This window comes from Homarus americanus, unplaced genomic scaffold (genome assembly GCF_018991925.1).
Source record: "Homarus americanus isolate GMGI-L3 unplaced genomic scaffold, GMGI_Hamer_2.0 scaffold41366, whole genome shotgun sequence".
Classification (NCBI taxonomy): domain Eukaryota; kingdom Metazoa; phylum Arthropoda; class Malacostraca; order Decapoda; family Nephropidae; genus Homarus; species Homarus americanus.
The window spans coordinates 5,972,390-5,995,016 of record NW_024723541.1 but is presented as its reverse complement, the minus strand read 5'-3'; the positions used below and the strand labels follow the sequence as shown (position 1 = coordinate 5,995,016).

The following is a 22,627-nucleotide window of genomic DNA, read 5'->3' as shown; positions in this document are numbered from 1 at the left end:
AAACTATTTTTACATTTTTACAGTACAATTATTGGTCATTCTGAAGTTTATTTTACATATTGACAATATATAGAGCAGTGCAGTGTTGATTTAAAGAAAATAATCTTGAATTACACCAAGTGAACTAAAATTTTATGGGTGAAATGGCAGCATGAAGCATGGGGTGATTTCTCTTCCACCCCCACTTCCTTCTCTTCTCCCTTCTCCTCCACCCCCACTTCTATATCCAATCATCATCAACCAGGAGCCTTCTACATGCACATCTCAAAGTAATTGTACTTTACTGAATTTATTTTTAGTTTGTATGTAATTTTCGGTGAGCTGGAACCAATTACCCAAAATCCCACTGAAACAATGGTTTCGGTTAACAAAATTTTCGGTTAACGAATGACCTTCTGGAACGAATTGTGTTTGTTAACCGAGGAACCACTGTGTTGTAATGTGATACAGGTGATTAATTTTTATCTCTTGTGCAAAATACATGACGTTTATATTCAAATTATTCACTGTCTTGCAAGGATTCCAGCAATGCAAATTATCTTCTGACTTTAATCTGTGATATTATATAAGATAAAAACTTTAAGCCTAAAACCACCAAACCCTGGCTGAGAGGATGGGGAGACGGAGCCGGGAGGTTGGGGGAGACGGAGCCGGGAGGTTGGGGGAGACGGAGCCGGGAGGTTGGGGGAGACGGAGCCGGGAGGTTGGGGGAGACGGAGCCGGGAGGTTGGGGGAGGCGGAAGGGAGGGGACGTGAGGTGTTTTGACAGCCAGCGCCAAGGGTTACCCAGTGCGTAATTATTTATCTGTCATATAGAGGAGTTTAAGTTTTTCTCTTATAAAATGTCACTGAACTGACTTGGGAAAATATAATGTACATTGCTGGGATTCTTATAAGATAGTGATTAATTTGAATATAAACGTACTATAGTTTGCACAAGACAAAAATTTTAGTAATCATTTAGTACATTATTTTGAGTACATGTACAGTACATCTTTGCCCTTAGGACAGTGTGTGCACGTAAATGTGTAAAAAAATAGAAGAAATTTATCTAGACGGTTTGTCCCTCATAATGATCTTCAAGAGTAAAGTGCTTCCCCATCTGGTCCCCGAGATATGCTAGGGACTGTCAGTTGGTTGAAAATGTTCAAAGAAGGGCCACCAGACTGGTGCCTGCACTTCGGCACCTCAACTGCCCTGAGAGATTGGAGCGCTTGAACTTACCTAGCTTATACTACAGATGGGCAAGGGGCAACCTAATTGAGGTGTACTGTATGAGCATATCAAGGGGCATTACTCATCCGAGTAGCTGGCAGACGCTCACCCCACAAGGGGTCACAGCTCAAGATTGAAGAAGCCACAAGTCCAGAATACTGTGAGGGCAAACTTTTTCGGAGTGAGAGTTATGAACTCTTGGAACAATCTACCAGAAAGTGTTGAGACGGCACCAAGTGTGAGCTCTTTCAAGGCCAGACTTGATCAACACTGGAGCAGGTTCAGGGACAGTAATCCCTTGTTTTTCGCAAGTACGTTCCTGAAACCCCCGCGAAAAGCCAAAACCGTGACTACTCCTTAAGGAATCTCTGTACCTGTGGCCACCAAACAGCTCAGATAGGTCATGCACTTAACCACGCAATGCTCTCCACTCAGGGCCCAGTGGTCACACTGATCACTGATGCACTGTACCGGCATTTACTAACATCATTATTTGAAACTAATCATATTGTAGTGTAATACTGGAAAAATGTAAATACAGTTATATACAAGAAATATATATTTACAAGTAAATACAAATTTTTATATTTCGCTGAGGTCGGCAACACCCCCATTGCCAGCCTCTCCCTGCTGCCCCGGCGTCTGCCCGCCCTCACGCAGTCACGCCAGCCAGCCAGCCAGCCAGTCCTCTTCCACTCACATTCCTCCACTTGAAGACTTGTACAGGTGCTCCTCTACTTAAGAACGTTCAACTTACAAATTTTCAGAGATACAAACATCATCACTGAGGGGGGTTACCTGCCAGAACAGGTGTTTAATGTGGATGAGACCGGATTATTTTGAAACCAATTCCAGATAGAACAAACATTACCTGAGAGGAGAAGATTGAGCCAGGTTTTAAGGCTGTATTAAAGGTTACAGTGATCCCTCGGTTAACAAAATTTCGGTTAACGAATTACCTTCCATAAGATTCTTAACTTCGGTTAACGAGCATTCCCTCGATTAACGAATTCCTTACGAGCGCCCCTCAACATGTTTTTACTTGCACACTAGCTGTCGTATTAGTCCGCTAATACAGTAATCGGTTCTAGGGCTTAAATTCCTTACTATTTTAGTAAATATCAAGAAGTTTGTACTTTTCAATAATTTTAAAAGTCTTATATTAAAATTTTTAGTCATTTTAACAATTATTTAGCATAATTTAAGTACAGGGAAACTAGTTTTTAGCGCGCCAAACAGCCTGTCAACACACCATACAGGCGTCAGTCTCTGTGTCTTTTCAGTGGAGGTAACATCTTGCTTCAGACTCTATTCAACATAAACGATTTTTTCTGTGTTTCCAGTCAAATTATTGGTCATTTTGAAATTTATTTTACATATTGATGATATATAGTGCAGTGCAGTGTTGATTTAAAGAAAATATTCTTTATTTACAGCAATTAAACTTAAAATATCACGTGTTGAAATTGTTTTTGTTTCCACCATGGGTCCCAAGAAATCAAGAAAAGCGATTTCAATCCAGGTGAAACAGGAAATTATTAAGAAACATGAAGAAGACATTAGAACAAATGTGCTTAGCAAAGAATATGGCATGTCGACATCAACTGTGTTAACAATTCTTTCACAGAAAGACAAATTCAAGGAAGTGAAAGTGAGAGACAAATCTACCAGAGTGTTCAAAGTTAGATCCCTAATAGCAGAAACGGTGAGGTTACTTCTCATTTGGATTAGGGAAAAACAGATGAAAGGTGTTTCAGTTTCTACTGAATTTATTTGTCAAAGAGCCAGGGAAATATACGAAGATTTAAAGGTAGATCAACCTGGTTCTTCAGGCACAGACTTTGAAGAGTTTAGGGCCAGCAAGGGCTGGTTCGAAAAATTTAAGAAAAGAAGTGATATTTTTAGTGTTTTTAGGCATGGTGAGGCTGCCAGTGAAGATAAGGAAGGGGCAGCAAAATTTTTAGTAGAATTTAAAGAACTGGTGGATACAGAAAATTATCTTCCACAGGAAGTGTTCAATGTGTACGAAACTGGGCTGTTCTGGAAATAGATGCCCAAAAGGACATTCATCACCAGAGATGAAGCATCTTTACCTGTGCATAAACCCATGAAAGACCGTCTCACTCTATTGCTTGGTGCCAATGCTTCAGGGGATTTTCGACTGAAGCCTATGCTGCTCTACCACTCTGAGAACCCCAGGGTGTTCAAGCAACAAAAAGTGGTAAGAGGACGACTTGGAGTTTATTGGAAGTCCAACCTTAAGGCATGGGTAATGCCCCTGGTCATGACCCTCAACTTGCCAGCACTTTGGAGTCTCAATTTGAATTTGTGAAAGTGTTGTTTTTGCCTCCCAACACTACATCAATCATACAGCCAATGGACCAGAATGTGATCAGCAACTTTAAGAAGCTGTATATGAAGAAATTGTTCAGGAGGTGTCATCAGGCAACTTCCACTGATCCTGATCTAACACTGTCACAGTTCTGGAAGACACAATACAACATCCTGGAGGCTGTAAAATTGATTGTGTCCTCATGGCAGGAAGTCTCCACTAGATCCCTCAATTCTTCATGGAAAGCACTGTGGCCATCAGTAGTCCATGAATTTGAGGGATTTCAGGAAGAAACAGAGTTGGCCCAGGAGATTGTGTCCATTGGTCAGTCATTGGGCCTTGAATTGGAGGAGGATGATGTAGAAGAGCCTGTGATGTCTCATGAGCAGGAACTTACTCCTGAAGACTTGCAGCAACTGGATGAGATGTTAGAGGCTGACAGTGGTGAGGAGGAAAAGGAAAGTGATGACCAAATGTCAACTTCAGATTTGAAAGATGTTGTTGACCACTGGGAGAAGTTCAAGAAACTGTCTTCAAGGCACCCAGATGTGGAAAAATCAGAACTAGCTTTGTGTAATGTTGAGGACACAGTGGTCTCCTTCTTCAAACATCAGTTGATGATGAGGAGGAGAGATGCCCCACAGACAAATAATGACAGCTTTTTCATTAAAAGGCAGCGGGAACAAGATGCTAGCCCTCAGCCTTCCACTTCAAGAAGGAGAGAGGATGTTCCTGCTGGAGAATCTGTCAATCCAGAGGTTCCTGACATTTTCGTGGAAGGTGACACCTTCCAAGAAGCAGTAAAATGCTTCTCCTCCACCTCCACTTCCTTCTCTTCTCCCTTCTCCTCCTCCACCTCCCACTTAAAATTCATATCAGCATCATCATCCAGGAGCCTTCTACATACACACCTCAAAGTAAGTGTACTTTACTACCTTTTTTGTTGACTAGGCAATTTTCGGTGAGCTGGAACCAATTACCCAAAAACCCATTGAAACAATGGTTTCGGTTCACAAATTGTTCGGTTAACGAGCAATCTTCTGGAAAGAATTGTGCTCGTTAACCGAGGGACAACTGTATAGCTGTACTAAATATCCATAATCTTTTCATTTTTTCAATATGTTTGGTATCTACAAGAGTAAAATTGGACTTACAAACAAACCTCAGGAACGTAACTTGTTCATAAGTAGAGGAGCACCTGTATTCTGACAAAAGACACAAATGAATTGTCAGTCTTCACCTCATCTCAAGCCATAGCTCATACCACCTCTGAGCTTGTCCAACAAAACTGTTTTTTCTGTTAAGGTCATCACTATTCTTGATTTCTTGGTCACTTTAGAGTCTTTGCTAGTAATATTTGCCTTTGATGAGGCTGGCTTACGTCCCGGAGCCATGTGGAATGCACGTGGGAGGACAAACAGAAGAGGTAACCACAGTAGCTTTCACAGTACGGTAGGCACGTGTGGACTGAGGCTTCTCGGAGCAGCGGGTGTCTGAGGCAGGAAAGGGTGGCGTCTGTTTGCCGCACCTCACGGGAATATCGAAAATGGTGCGAAATTTATATTTTTGCTTTTAAAGGTTATATTATATATATATATATATATATATATATATATATATATATATATATATATATATATATATATATATATATATATATATATATATATATATATATATATATATATATATATATATATATATATATATATATATATATATATATATATATATATATATATATATATATATATATATATATAAAATTAACACGTCAACCCCCCAGGATTCGAACCCATGGCCCACGAGCCCATGACTGTGACCGGAGAACGCTATCCGCTGGACCACCAGGATACTAAAAGCAGTCCTAGACTTTGTTATATTTCACACAAAGCCTGTTCAACTAGCTTAAGGCGCTGTGAACCTCTAATGGGGACTACCCGTATCACGTAGGTGGTCAGAGTAACGATTTACCAAATCCGGCTTCGAAACACGAGGATCCATATATATTTCATTAGCCCAACAAAGCACGTGGACTTCTACATACAATCAACACCTCAACCCGCCAGGATTCGAACCCACGGCCCAGGAGCCTATGACTGTGACCGGGGAACGCTAACCGCTGGACCACCAGGATACTAAAAGCAGTCCTAGACTTTGTTATATTTCACACAAAGCCTGTTCAACGAGCTTAAGGCACCGTGAACTTCTAATGGGGACTACCCATATATATATATATACAGTATATATATATATATATATATATATATATATATATATATATATATATATATATATATATATATATATATATATATATATATATATATATATATATATATATATATATATATATATATATATATATATATATATACATACATACACATACATACATACATACATACATACATACATACATAGAGTTATAATTCCCACTTAACGTGTCAATTGAACCCAGAGGGTCCCAAGTAAGGAAATGCAAGTAAGTGAACAACAGAACATATGGGATTAATTCCAATAGAAACCGGCCCGACCCCCAAACTTCCACTTTTGAAGGCATACCTATGTTGTAGTAAAATAACATCTTAATTTTATGATGGTACATGCAAACAATTAATACTTAAGAGAAATAGAGAAATACAGTCGCCAGTTAATGGTCCATTCAAAAATGGACTCAACTCCTCCCCTCTCACACTACACTGTCCTTCCCTCCCTCAGAAATTTTTGGGGAAAACCACTAAATTTTAATATATAATACCTCAAACTAAAAGTTAGGATAATACAATTGACATTGCTGGATTCCTTGTAAGGGAATATTTTGAATATAAATGTCATATATTTTGCAAAGCATAACATAGTTACCTAGAGAAAAAATTTTTTATCTAAAATTTGTATGTTTAATGCAAAATATATAGATGTTTATATTCAAATGATCACCAAATTATAAGAATTCCAGCAATGTAAATTATATTCTGACCGGAATTTGTATGAATTTTATGAGCCAAACAAATATCTTCAGTTAATAAAAAAAAAATAATCTATGACACTATCTGTCTAATCAAAGTACCCCACCTTGCCTCCTCCTTCAACTGCCGCAGTCCCAAACCTCCCCCACCCCACCTAATCCTTCCAGGTTTTTAACATTTAGTATTAAATAATACCTCAGATTAAAGTTAGGATAATATAATTGACATTGCTGGATTCCTTGTAAGACCAGGAATATTTTGAATATAAATGTCATATTTTGCACAAAAAGATAAAATAGTTACCTAGAGAAAAATTTTTATCTAAAATTTGTGTCTAATGCAAAATATATGATGTTTATATTCAAAATATCATCAAATTATAAGAATTCCAGCAATGTAAATTATATTCAGACAGTAATTTGTATGAATTTTATGAGTTAAAACAAATATCTTCAGTTAATAAAAAAAAAAATTCTTCCAGGGTAACAGATGGTCGGTCGGTCCCTCCCTCCCCCACCCCCACCAACCGTCCCAAGGAGATGTGTGGGATAACCACTAAATTTTAATAAATAATACCTCAAACTAAAGTTAGGATAATATAATTGACATTGCTGGATTCCTAGACCAGGAATATTTTGAATATAAATGTCATATTTTGCACAAAAGATAACATAGTTACCTAGAGAAAAATTTTATCTAAAATTTGTATGTCTAATGCAAAATATATGATGTTTATATTCAAAATGATCTTTATAAAATTCCAGCAATGTAAATTATATTCTGGCAGTAATTTGTATGAATTTTATGAGCTAAAACAGGCAGTCAGGCAGGGTGGCTGGTGGGGCAAACTAAAAATAGCGTCTCGGCCGGACACTCACGGCGTATATGTGGAAAAAATCCGTGTTAAGTGAAAGTTCAGCTCTGGGAGCACCAGTATATGATAAAAGATTAGAAAGGTGAAACGCGTTAGGCGAGTAATACTGTACATATATATATATATATATATATATATATATATATATATATATATATATATATATATATATATATATATATATATACACACACTTCTGTTAATCTAACTCAATCCAAGTTTGCAAGGTCGTCATAACCGAAAAGTTCGTTAACCGAAACCATTGTTTCAATGGGTTTTTGGGTAATTGGTTCCAGCTCACCGAAAATTTTCTAAATTCAACAAAAATGGTAGAAAAGTTCACTTACTTTGAGGTGTGTTTGTAGAAGGCTCCTGGATGATGATGATGATGATGGGATTTAGAATGGGGGTGGAGGAGAAGGAAGAAGAGAAGGCATTGGGGTGGAAGAGAAGTCACCCCATGGCGCCATTTCACCCATAAAATTTTAGCTCTCTTGGTATAATTCAAGATTATTTTCTTTAAATCAACACTGCACTGCATTATATATTGTCAATATGTAAAATATATTTCAAAATGACCAATAATTTGCTTGGAAACACAGAAAAAAAGTGTTTAGTTGAAGAGAGTCTCAAGCAAGATGTTACCTCCAGTGAAAACAGAGAGAGACAAACTCCTGTTTGCTGTGTTAAGAGGCTGGATGCCGCGCATTAAACTAGTCACTTTACCTTCAATTATGTTCAATAATCGTTAAAATGACTAAAAAATTGAATATTAAACTTTTAAAATTATTGAATAGTATAAACTTCTTGATATTTACTAAAATAGTAAGGAATTTAAGCCCTAGAACCGATTAATGTATTGGCGGACTGATACTAAAGTTGGTTGCCCGGTCAGTGCAAGCGAAAACATGTTGAGGTTGGTTCGTAAGAAATTCGTTAACCGAATTTTTGTTCGTTAATCGAATTGAAGATCCTTATGGAAGGCAAATATATATATATATATATATATATATATATATATATATATATATATATATATATATATATATATATATATATATATATATATATATATATATATATATATATATATATATATATATATATATATATACATATACATATATATATATACATACACATCCCCGCGTTACGGAAGCCCGGGTTACAGAATTTCGCTCTTACAGAATTTGTAAATTATGACCAATGATTTTGCGTTACGGCCCGTAAATCCGCCCTTAAGGAAATTAGGGTAAATTTTAACAATTAAAAAAATAAATCACTATATAAATTTAAATTTGTTTGCTAAAAATGATAATTTGTTTGGTGTGGATTTCTTGGTGTTTGCTACCGCGGAGTCAGTCCATTGTTTACATCCAGTGTGAGCGCATGTTTCTCGCCCCAGCAGTTGGATTTAACTTTTACAAACATACAGTAAGTACAGTACAGTGCATTACCCTTATTCAAGATGACTGGAAAGAGGCCATCAAGTGGAAGTGACCGCAGTAGTGTAAAAAGAAGCTGCAAAGGCATTCATAAAAGTGCTTGAATTACGTTTTTGGGGCCTAAAAAAATTCCGTAGGAACGCATCTCCAGCTTTATAATGGAAGTCAATGGGAAAATAGGTTTCGCATTACGGAATTTCGCGATTCGGTCAATTTTCCAGGGACGGAACCCTTCCGTAACGCGGGGATAACCTGTATATATATATACCCCGCTTTACGCGTTTCTACATTTACGCAGTACCCTGCCAGAACCGGAATCCCCACTTTACGCAGTGCATCTACTCATATACGCGGGTGAAGTATAATTTTTTTATTTAGCTCATAATATTCATACAAATTACCCGGCCAGAATATAATTTACATTGCTGGAATTCTTACAATATGATGATCATTTTGAATATAAACATCATATATTTTGCACTAGACATACAAATTTTAGATCTACTTTAAGGATTTTGTTTACTCAGAGCAAATATGTTATCGTTTGTGCAAAATATATGACATGTATATTCAAAATATTCCTGGCCTTGCACGGAATCCAACAATATCAATTATATTATCCTAACTTTAGTCTGAGGTATTATTTATTACTAAAAATGTAAATATACTGTTTTAACCCAAACATTTCTCTGGTAGGGAGCGAAGGTGGGGGTGGGGGGTAGGGAGGGAGGGAGGGACTCAGCGAGTGTGGGAAGAGGGGGGGAGCCGGAGGTGGGGTATTTTGATTGACAGATAGTGTCTGGGTGAAGTATATTTTTTTTATTTACTGAAGATATTTGTTTTAGCTCATAAAATTCATACAAATTACCCGGCCAGAATATAATTTACATTGCTGGAATTCTTACAATTTGATGATCATTTTGAATATAAACATCGTAGATTTTGCATTAGACATATAAATTTTAGATCTAATGTAAGAATTTTGTTTCCTCAGAGCAAATATGTTATCTTTTGTGCAAAATATATGACGTGTATATGCAAAATATTCCTGGTCTTGCAAGGAATCCAGCAATGTCAATTATATTATCCTAACTTTAGTTTGAGGTATTATTTATTACTATACCTTAAAATCTAGTGTTTTCACCCAAACACTTCTCAGAGAGGAAGGAGCCAGCGAGCGTGGGAAGAGGGGGGGGGGGGAGTTGAGTCCATTATTTGAATTGACATTAACCTGGCGACTGTATTTCTCTTAAATATTAATTGTGTGTGCTACCATCATAAATTTAAAATGTTATTTTTACTAGAACATAGGTATTGTGTCGGAAAAAGTGGAGTTTGGGAGTCGGCCCAGTCTCCATTTCAATTAATCCCATATGTTCTGTTATTCCGTTTACGCGTTTCTCGTTTTACACGGACCTCTGTGGGTTCAATTGACCGCATAAATCGGGGTATTACTGTATATATATATATATATATATATATATATATATATATATATATATATATATATATATATATATATATATATATATATATATATATATATATATATATATATATATATATATATATATATATATATATATATATATATATATATATATATATATATATATATATATATATATATATATATATATATATATATATATATATATATATATATATATATGTTGTTATGTTACATATATGTATAGTTGTTACGCTGTTAACCCTCACTATCGCCAAGTTAATGTAACTGGAGGGTACCGCGGAAAGTGAGGAACGCGTAAAGTGAATAACATAACATATGGGATTAATTGAAATGGAGTCCGGGCCGATCCCCAAACTCCACTTTTTGACAACACACAACTATGTTGTAGTAAAAATTTTATCTTAACTTTATGATGGAATGAAAAAACAAGTAATATAGAAGAGGTTAGGTTAGGAAAGATAAAGGTTAACATAGGAAAAATAAAGGTAAGGTTAGAAAACTAAAAATTAGGTGTAACACTTACGGTAGTAGAAGAGATGGGTCGGCATACGGGGATGGAGGCTGGTTCCGAGGCAGAGGGCAGATTACTGGCCCTCAGGTGAATCACCATTACTAGGTGAATCACCATCACTGTCACTTACAGTTGTCAGGGCTTCCCTGACAAATCCCTCAAAGTCATCTTCACTGCCACTATCACTGGCTTGGGCTGGCTGTGGTGGGTTGCGGGCGAAGAAATCTGTTATGCTTTGCTGACGGCTGGCGTTGATGTTTTCGTGATACACCTTGATGTACGGCTCCATAGCCTGCACCAGCCGGGTATGGAAGACTTCATAGCGGTCATCGTCATTGTCGCGGGAAAGGAAGGACTTCATCTTCTCTGCACACTCCATGGCACCCTTAATATCAATATGACTTAAATTGTGTTCTTCGGAGAATGACGCACCTTCTTCCTCCTCTTCACTGACGTGTTCTTCTTCCAACATCTCGTCGGCAGTCACTTCAGGATCTCTGATCACCTCCAGGATGTCGTCGTTGGTGGTCTCGGAGAAGCCTGGAACTGTAACAGTCTGCGCAGCTTCTCTGGCAAGGTCCACTACTACTGCAACATTCTGAACCTCACCAGTCACAGATTGACTCCTCCTCTCACCTGGTATTCCATGCAACACATGTCTCCATGCGTGACGAATTGTAGCAATAGACAGCTGATCCCATGACTCCACCAAGAAGTCCACAGCTTTCTTGATGTTAAATACTCTCCAGAATTGTTTGAACAGTATTTTTTGCTGTTCTAACTGTTGATCCTCATCTTCGTCGCTCTTGCTATCGGTGGTGGTGTCACTCAGGTTACGCAACTCTTCCCTGGTGTTGGTGTAGTCGTTCAGGAGCTGGAATTTTTTTGTTGAGAATGCAGCTTTCACATTGCAAATCAACTCCTGGTCCATGGGCTGGATTAAAGACGTAGTGTTGGGAGGAAGGAAGACCACTTTTACGTTGGGGTGACGATCTAACAGTAGGGGCGAGTGTCCTGGTGCGTTGTCCAGCAGCAACAAAATATTAAATGGGACATTCTGTCGCTCACAGAATTTCTTTACATCGGGAACAAATTCTTTACATCGGGAACAAAACAGTCATCAAACCAGGAGAGGGACAGTGTAGAGAACATCCATGCCTTACGTGCGGTCAGCCAGTGGACATTTAGCTTGGTCATGTCCATGCTCTTGTAGGCGTGCGGCTTGCGGGCTGTGTGGATCACCGATAACTTGAGCTTACAGGTACCGGAGGCATTGGTGGTAAACAGGACGGTGATGCGTTCCTTCTGCATTTTCCGGCCCCGAATCCTGCTGGCATTCTTCACAACGAAGGACTTGGAAGGTAGCTTTTTCCAGAAAAGACCAGATTCGTCCATGTTAAACACCTGGTCGTCACTGTACTGTCCTTCCTCCATAATCTCACTTAAAAATGGAGGAAATTCCCGAGCCGCAGCACGATCAGCACTCGCTTCTTCACCACCAATGTTTATATTGGTGATCTTGTTCCGGATCTTAAACCTCTGTAACCACCCAGAGGAAGCATTAAAGGGTTTGGGCTCTGAAGTTCCCATCTTTCGTGCCACTGCCATGTACAGTTCACGTGCGTAGTCCTTAACAGAGCGCGTGTCGACCGCCATGTTCCGTCGCGCCTGACGCACCAAGTACCTCACAAGTAATTTTTCTGTCTTGAGAAGCACCTGGTTGTGAAAATACTTGATCATAGAAGCACCTGTAGACTTTGTGATCTTCATGTGCTCCTTTATCTTGGCTGAATCCTTCTTTATAGTCCGGATCGTAGATTCGTTCACGCCATGCTGGCGCGCCAAATCAACCTGCCTTGTTCCTTTCTCCAACTCTTGGATGATGCTATACTTCACCTCGTAGCTTAAGGAACGTCGTGTCTTCTTTGGTTTAGTGCCGCTGGGTCCAGGTAAGGAAAGGTTTCTCTCTGGGGGTGGTGGTCCGGCGGAAGCCATTTTACGGAACAATGGATGCGCGTTTACACGGAGTGGCCTTGAGGGATGAAACTGCCGCGGCTAGGTCAAGCGTCGTCTTTCCTCCCTCCCTCCCTCCCCCGGGTGGACACGTCATAATACTTTAAGCCAATTACAGCTAGCAGCAGAGGGGGGTAGGGATGCATGGCCAATCACAGGTCTGATACGTCATATGACGTCAGTGATAACGCAACAAAGACACACACTGCGCAACCTTACCGCGCCGCTTGCCCAAGCGGAGGGAGGAGGAGGGAGAGGCAGGCAGGCAGGCGGGTGGGTGGCGCGTGGGGCAAATCTAAAAATAGCGTCGCACCGGACACTCTCCGCGTAATGGGGTTCACGTACCGCGTAATGTGAGCACGTGAGGTTCTGGCAAGGCACCGCGTTAAGGGTGAAACGCGGAATGCGGGACCGCGTAATGTGAGGGTTGAATGTGTGTGTATATATATATATATATATATATATATATATATATATATATATATATATATATATATATATATATATATATATATATATATATATATATATATATATATATATATATACAGTGGCCCCTCGGTTAACGAACTCAATCCGTTCCAGAAGGTCGTTCGTTAACCGAAACGTTCGTTAACCGAAACCATTGTTTCAATGGGTTTTTGGGTAATTGGTTCCAGCTCACCGAAAATTTCCTAACTTCAACAAAAATGGCGGAAAAATTTACTTACTTTGAGGTGTGTATGTAGAAGGCTCCTGGATGATGGTGATGATGTGCATTTGAAGTGGGAGGTGCAGGAGGAGAAGAGAAGGAAGTGGAGGTGGAGGAGAAGCATTTTACTGCTTCTTGGAAGGTGAGTCACCTTCCATGAAAATGTCAGGAACCTCTGGACTGACAGATTCTCCACCATGAACATCCTCTCTCCTTCTTGAAGTGGAAGGCTGAGGGCTAGCATCTTGTTCCCTCTGCCTTTTACTGAAGAAAGTGTCAATTGTGGTCTGTGGGGCATCTGTCCTCCTCACCATTAACTTATGTTTAAAGAAGGAGACCACTGAGTCCTCAACATGACACAAAGTTAGTTCAGTTTTTTCCACTTCTGGGTGCTTTGAAGCCAGTTCCCTGAACTTCTCCCAGTGGTAAATCACATCTTTCAACTGTTTAGCTGACATATGGTCATCACTTTCAATTTCCTCCTCACCACTGTCAGCCTCTACCCGTAACATCTCATCCAGTTCCTTCAAGTCATTAGGAGTAAGTTCCTCCTCATGAGACATCACAAGCTCTTCCACATCCTTCTCCTCCACTTCAAGACCCAATGACTGACCAATGGACACAATCTCCTGGTCCAACTCTGTGTCATCCTCAAATCCCTCAAAATCATGGACTACTGATGGCCACAGTGCTTTCCATGAAGAATTGAGGGTTCTATTGGAGACTTCTTGCCATGATGACACAATCAATTTTACAGCCTCCAGGACGTTGAATTGTGTCTTCCAGAACTGTTTCAGTGTTAGTTCAGGATCAATGGAAGTTGCCTGATGACACCTCCTAAACATTTTCTTCATGTACAACTTCTTGAAGTTGCTGATCACATTCTGGTCCATTGGCTGTATGAGTGATGTAGTGTTTGGAGGCAAAAACAACACTTTCACAAAGTCAAATTTATACTCCAAATTTCTGGCAAGGTCAGGGTCATGACCAGGAGCATTATCCATGAGGAGAAGAGCCTTTAAAGGAAGTTTATTGGTGGTTAGGTAGCTCTTGACAGAGGGGCAAAACACATCAACAGCCCATTCATTAAAGAACTGTCTTGTCACCCATGCCTTACGGTTGGACTTCCAATAAACTCCAAGCATTGTTCTTACCACTTTCTGTTGCTTGAACACCCTGGGGTTTTCAGAGTGGTAGACAAGCATAGGCTTCAGTCGGAAATCCCCTGAAGCATTGGCACCAAGCAATAGAGTGAGACGGTCTTTCATGGGTTTATGCCCAGGTAAAGAGGCTTCATCCTTGGTGATGAATGTTCTTTTGGGCATCTTTTTCCAGAACAGCCCAGTTTCGTCAACATTGAACACTTGCTGTGGAAGATAATTTTCTTCTTCCATCAGTTTTTTAAATTCAATTAAAAACTTTGCTGCCCCTTCTTTATCAGCACTAGCAGCTTCACCATGCCTAACAACACTTAAAATGTCACTTCTTTTCTTAAATTTTTCGAACCAGCCTTTGCTAGCCCGAAAATCTTCAAATTCTGTTCCTGAAGAACCAGGTTGATCTGTCTTTAAATGTTCATAAATCTCCCTGGCTCTTTCACAAATGAAATCACCAGAAACTGAATCACCTTTCATCTGTTTTTCCCTAATCCAGATGATAAGTAACCTCTCAGTTTCTACGATTAGGGATCTACTTTTAAACACTCTTGTAGATTTGTCTCTCACGTTCACTTCCTTAAATTTGTCTTTTTGTGCAAGAATTGTCGACACAGTTGATGCCGACATGCCATATTCTTTGCATAGCGCATTTGATTTAATACCTTGTTCGTGTTTTTTTATTATTTCCTGCTTTATTTGGATTGAAATCACTTTTCTTGATCTCTTAGGCCCCATGCTGGATTCAAACAATGGCAACACGTATTTTTCAAAGTTAAACTAGCTGTAAATAAAGAATATTTTCTTTAAAGTAACACTGCACTGCACTATATATTGTCAATATGTAAAATAATTTTCAAAATGACCAATAATTTGCTTGGAAACACAGAAAAAAAGCGTTTAGTTGAAGAGAGTCTCAAGCAAGATGTTACCTCCAGTGAAAACAGAGAGAGACTGACGCCTGTTTGCTGTGTTAAGAGGCTGGATGCCGCGCATTAAACTAGTCACTTTACCTTCAATTTTGTTCAATAATTGTTAAAATGACTAAAAAATTGAATATTAAACTTTTAAAATTATTGAATAGTATAAACTTCTTGATATTTACAAAAATAGTAAGGAATTTAAGCCCTAGAACCGATTAATGTATTGGCGGACTGATACTAAAGCTGGTTGCCCGGTCAGTGCAAGCGAAAACATGTTGAGGTCGGTTCGTAAGAAGTTCGTTAAGCGAAATTTTTTTCGTTAAACGAATTGAAGATCCTTATGGAAGGCAGTTCGTTAATCGAAATTACGTTAACCGAGGTGTTCGTTAAACGAGGGGTCACTGTATATATATATACAGTCAACCCTCACTTTATGCAGTTAATGTAACCCACAGGGTACCGCGTAAAGTGAATAACATAACATATGGGATTAAATTAAATAGAGACCAGCTGACCCCCAAACTCCACTTTTTCCAACACAATACCTATGTTCTAGTAAAAATAACATCTTAATTTTATGATGGTACATGCACACAATTAATACTTAAGAGAAATAGAAAAATACAGTCGCCAAGTTAATGTCCATTCAAATAATGGACTCAACTCCCTCCCCCACTTCTCACACTACACTCGCTGGCTCTTCCCTCTCTGAGAAATTTTGGGGGGAAAACCAGGTATAGTAATAAATAATACCTCAAACTAAAGTTAGGATAATATAATTGACATTGCTGGATTCCTTGTAAGACCAGGAATATTTTGAATACAAATGTCATATATTTTGCACAAAAGATAACATATTTACTCAGAGTAAACATTTTATCTAAAATTTGTATGTCTAATGCAAAATCTATGCATAGTGCTGGAGGTAATACCATTGAAGATTACGTCTGCCCTGCCCTGGGAGTTTTTGTGTCCTGATCGAAGAGGCAGTGGAGAAATTTATGAAAGGGAAGGATGGAAAAGAATCAAAGGGCCTGAGAGTGAATGTGGCAAAAACATTAGTAGTGTGGGTGAGGGACCCTTGGAGGATAGGGGAAAGTGGCCATGTGCTCTTCAAAAGAGGTGTTGGTAGCAACTCAGTAATGTACAAGTGTGGAAGGTGGGTACACAAGAGGTGCAGTGGAGTGGATGGTAGACTGTGGGATGTTGTTGATTTTAAGTTTTCTATATGTCTAGGTAATTATGTGCCCACAGCAAGGCTTGAGAAACTCAACATTGTAGATATGACCCTGGACTGTGTTAATGAGTTTTGTTTCTTGGGTGACATGATCAGTGCTGGTGGGGGTGCTGAAGCCTATTCAGTTGCAAGAGTCAAAAATGGAAGGAGGAAGTTTAGAGAGCTGCTGCCTTTATTGATGTCAAGCGGACCCCTCTGAATGAAAGGAAGAATGGATGTGACTGGTGTGAGGAGTGTGATGTTGTATGGCAGTGAAACAATGGCAATTAAAGAGGATGACACAAGTAGACTTGAGCGAGCTGAAATGAGAATGATGAGGTGGATGTGTAATGTGACACTGAAACACAGAACTAAAAGAACAGCTGGATATTGAGAGTGTTGGCGAAGTTTTGCATAGAGGCAGTCTGAGATAGTTTGGGCATGTGGAGAGAATGGATGAAACCAATTGGGTCAGGAGGTGCATGAGTCTACAGTAAATGTGGAAGGGAAGAGAGCCAGGGGTAGGCCAAGAATGACATAGGGAGAGGTTGTGAGAAATTACAGGAGTTAGGAACCTGATGAGAAACTGCAAGAGACAGTGCAGCATGAAGAGCTGCCAGCAGGTAACCATGGCTAACCCACACAAACATGAAAAATGGCAGTAAAAATAATGATTGAACTATGACCTTAACTGATTGGAAACTCGAATGCAATGTATCCCTTTTTGTGGTCCAGTGTTAGTGGACTAAATTTTTTCTCAAGATAGAAATATGGTTGAATTTCAGGCTCCAGATGTAACTGGAAGAGAAATTTCTTTTTATATCACTAAGTAATATCTGTTAGCTGGAACTCTCAAATAGCCAGAATTGAAATTTGCTCGAAAATTTTCCGGAAAATTTCTCTCAATTCCAGATTTGTGAACGAATTCTGTGGTTGAAAATCGGGCCTATTTTCTGAAACAATATTGAGAATAATTCCAGAAACTTAAACCAAATCTCTTCATTCTGAACCTGGGAATAAATTTTCAGGGAGTTGTCGGAGATTGCATCATGCTCCAATGCATCCCCACTTGCCTGGTGAATGGGTGGCCTAATTGCTTGGATCGCTTAGATCATATTCTGCTGCCATTGTAGAAGGTTGTTCCCTCGCTAGCTGCTGTTCTTTGCATACAATTTGTGTTGTACAGTGCTGTACATTATTGTACCAGAACAAAATCAGCCAAGAATACAGTGTTAAAGCAGTATTAAGAATGTAAAAATTTAATACAGTTACATATACTGTACATTCAGTAAGTGGGAAACACTGGAGCACCATAGCTTTCATCAAGCTATCTTCAGATCATGAGACCCACTAATCCCCCACCCTGACAATGGGTCACCTGATATAGCATCAGGTCAGGTCAGTAACATGACCCAATATTCCCCCACCCAACCTCCATCACAGGTGTTAAGACATGATTACAGTTAGGTATTACATTCAGCTGAGTGAACAGTGTCTTCCTACTTTAGGCTCAAGACAACAGCATCTATTGGTGTGTACAGTATATACAGTTTTCAGTATTTTCTCAATTTAACGAGCTAATTAAAGCCACCCCTGTTCGTTAAATCAAAATTTCTGCTAAATTGAGCTCTCAGTCAACTAAGTACAGTCTCTCCTTGACTTACGACGGGGTTCCATCCTGACGACCGGGTCGTAAGTCAAATTGGTCGTAAGTTGAAAAGGCGAAAGTAATGGATAGAAATTCTAAAATGGGTGTCGCTTTTTCTTCTCGGCACCACGAGAACTCTCACTTTTACGCTTGCCAGCCATTATAAAGGGAATTACAAATGAAAATTTTGTCAGTACACAGCGCGATCACTAACGTCGGTACTAGAAAATATGTAATTTGAAAAAATATTTTATAAGACCACGTGTGTGTGCGTGCGTGCGTGAAATTTTAGGGGGAAAACCACTAAATTTTAATAAATAATACCTCAAACTAAAGTTAGGATAATATAATTGACATTGCTGGATTCCTTGTAAGACCAGGAATATTTTGAATACAAATGTCATATATTTTGCACGAAAGATAACATATTTACTCAGAGTAAACATTATATCTAAAATTTGTATGTCTAATGCAAAATCTATGATGTTTATATTCAAAATGATCATCATATTGTAAGAATTCCAGCAATGTAAATTATATTCTGGCCGGGTAATTTGTATGAATTTTATGAGCTAAAACAGGCAGGCAGGCAGTCAGGCAGGGTGGCGGGTGGGGGGTGGGGCGAATCTAAAAATAGCTCTCGAGCTGGACACTCTGCGCATATATGTGGAAAAAACCGGCGTTAAGTGAAAGTTCAGCTCTGGCCACAGCTCTGGCGAGGCACCGCGTATACGTGAAATCGCGCTAAGCGAAACCGTGTTAAGCGGGGTATTACTGTATACCAAAAAAAAAGAAATGTTGATACCGTAGTCAATAAAATCAGTTCTAATTACAGTAAGTTACACGCCATTTTCTTACCCAAATAATTTAACTATAAGTTTGGTTGAATAATTATACAGTATTTAAAAAACAAAAGATTTATTTGATACGGGCGTGAATGGAGCTGTGTTACAGCAAAGACGATTGGTATTTTCCACACTTCACAAGAAAATTTCCAGAAGCTATACAGGATTTATTTACGCAAACACCACTGTACACGTACAATATTGATCATACTGTAAACAAAATAATGTACACTACTGTACTACTATATTGTATATACTATACTGTACAGTATAAACTGTACTCACCAGCAGACACTGTCCACTCAGCTGACTGTAATACTTAACTGAAATCATGTCTTAACACTTGTGATAGAGGTTGGGTGGGAGATTAGTGGGTCATGTTACTGACCTGACCTGATGCAATGTCAGGTCACCCATTGTAGGGGTGAGTGGGTCTTATGACCTGAAGATGTATTGAATAAGGACGAAAGGTAAGGTGCTCCAGTGTTTCCCATTACTGAATGTACAGTAACTGTAATCAGTTTTCACATTCTTAATACTGGTTTAACACTGTATTCTTGGCTAATTTTGTTCTGGTACAGTAATGTACAACATTGCGCAACACAAATTGTAGACAAAAACAGCAAATAGCGAGGGAACAACCTTCTACAGTGGCAGCAGAATATGAACTAAGCAATCCAAGCAGCTGGGCCACCCACACGCCTGGCACATGGTGTTGGGTTGAATCATGGTGCAATCTTTCGGAATACCCTGAAAATTTATTCCCAGACCTAGAAATAAAAGTGTGTTGAGATTTTCCAGAATTTTTCTTGAAATTTTCAGAAAATGTACCCTATTTTCAACCTCGGAATTTGCTCCCAAACCTAGAATTGAAAGAGTTTTCCGGAAAAATTTTGAGCAAATTTCAATTTCCGCTTTTGGAGAGTTCCAGGTTTGAGGGATTCTGGCTAACTGAGAAATATTACTGTATGTTGTTTAGGACAGGATAGTTTTGTTATTAACTTCTTTTTCTGTCTGGTGCAGGAGCGTGTACGGGTTATGGCAGAACGAACCGAAGGATTAATGCAGCGGATTGAGGACATGCACAGCAAGTTCGTTACAGCGATGAGTTCTGTTAATAACCTTGATTTCCATGTAAAGCGGTTAGAAGAGACAGTAGAGCAGACAAAGAGTAGTTATGCTGTGGTTCACCGTTTTATGCTCAGTCATGTGGGACATAAAAGATCAAGTTCCCCTTGTTCAGGTTCTGGTACTCCACACTCTGAAGGAGGAGGCACGTCACGCTCTCTCTCTCAGACGAGTCTTCATCGTATGTTGGAAGAAACTGAACAACAAATGGCTCAGAGCTCTGCCATTGAACCAGAAGGAAGTAATATGGAAGTGAGTGATACTGCTGATGCACAACTTGAAGCTCACAAAGATCTCAGAATTTCACCAACTATCATAAATTTTGGAAAACCCATAAAAACTTCAAGTCCAGTAAATATATTAGATGGATTTGAATTAGAGTCCATGAGTAGTGTAAATGCTAGAAGATCAAAAGCTCAAAATTGTCAGTCAAAGCCAAGATTAGACTCAGAATCCGGAAGTTCTCTGGGTCGTGCTTCTCGAGAACGTAAACTCTCCGGCGGAAGGAAGAGCAGCATTCGTAAATCTACAAAGCACAGCGGTGATAGCACACCATCTAAAGTATGTTTCAGGGATGTAAATATTACTGATGATTCTGAATCAGGTGAAGGAGATACTGGAGGTATGAAGTTAAGCACAGAAGAGGAAATTCATAATAGATATTTAAGATCTATGCCATCTCCTGATGAGGCAGCTGCACTCCATTCTCCACCCAAGTATGAAAGGAGTCTATCTACCTCTTCTTGTCGGCCTAGAATCCAAGTGATTCCCCCAACGTCACCTCCTCCCATGTGTACTTTTTTTAGTGAATACACGAGTTTAGCTGATGAGTTAGAGACTGTGTGCATGTCCAGATTATCTCCTCCATCATCTCCTCACTTAGAGTATCCCGGAAGAGTTGCTCCCCAATTGAGACGACGCCATCGTTCAGAGTCTGCTGGAATTTCTATTACAATTAGTTCTAATCCTTTGCGTGATGCAGAAGAAGCTGATTATCAGCTGATGGAAGGCTTAATTCAGCGAAGAATGCATCGAGATTCAGAAAATTTAGCCGTCTCCCTGGAAGATCTGTGTTCCGTGAGAACAGAATTATCTGAAGCTGAAGATGGGGCAACTCCATTAAACCTTCGGAGAGATTCAAGGGCAGTAGGTCTACGGAAGCGTCACAGCACAACCAGCATTGATAACAACCCTTCAGAACTTTTATCTGTTCCTGAGTCTGTTCAGTTACCTTCCTTGCAGACCATTGCCTCAAGTCTTCATCCATCATCTCCATTATGTGGCAGGGGTACTCGGCTAACATCATCTCAACCGGGTAGCCCAAGCGCACGTCGGTCTTCCTTACATGATGATTTACACATTCAGTGGGCTTCCTCTGGTGCTTTGCCAGCAACTGGAGGATGGCTGACGCCATGGTCTTCTCCCCGTCCACGTACACCACCATTAGTGCGGCCTGAGACCCCAGCTGTGCATGAGACGACCAGTGATTCTGCCTCATACCCACGAGAGCCGCAACCATTTATGTCAACACTTCAGGTGCCGGTCTTTAGTGAATCAGAGGCTTGGCCCAAAGACACGATCACAGAGACTGAATGTTAGGATAAAGCAAACTTCCTTCAAAGACAATTCAATACTGTGAAGTGTAATTAGAATTGTCTTCAGATGGCAATTGGACAAATGTACTTAGAAAAAATGGACAGAAAATTTAACCAATTCAGCATTGAATTATGGTAATACTATATATTAAATTTGTTATCAAGGTATTGTATAAGTGAATTATTTTTACATATTGAATATTTATTTTTAATGTAATTAAATTATTAAGTAGACATACTGTCAGTGAGAAAAAGCAATAAAATATATAACTTCATGATGAAAATTGATGATGGGATAATATATAAATGGAAAAGACTAAAAATAAAATCACACTTAAAAGCTCTAAACATGAATTCCATTCAACATTTGGGAAAAAAAAGATTACCTTCCTCTGTTTGCTGTAGTAAAGAACATAAATTTAATTGCCTTGTAGAAACTCCTGACTACCTGTAATCTAGTCACAAGCTTTTTAGATTCCAACAATAAAGTTGAATGTTAAATTTTGATTTAATAGGTCAACCAGAATGCCAACTCTGCACATCTTACACACTGTACAATCATTCATTCATTTAAAGAATAACTTCAGGATCATT

The 22,627-nt window shown here is 39.1% G+C and overlaps 1 protein-coding gene across 1 annotated transcript in view; it reads left to right on the top strand.

Annotated features, from left to right (window-relative positions):
• The window catches only part of LOC121863607 (transient receptor potential cation channel trpm-like), a gene marked incomplete at its 5' end in the record, with an annotated part of 83,911 nt that extends 61,656 nt beyond the window's left edge, over nt 1-22,255 (top strand). The window contains 1 exon segment of the mRNA XM_042362335.1: nt 20,334-22,255. Within this exon segment, the coding sequence (XP_042218269.1) occupies nt 20,334-22,037 (1,704 nt within the window).
• Between the last annotated feature and the right edge of the window lie 372 nt (nt 22,256-22,627).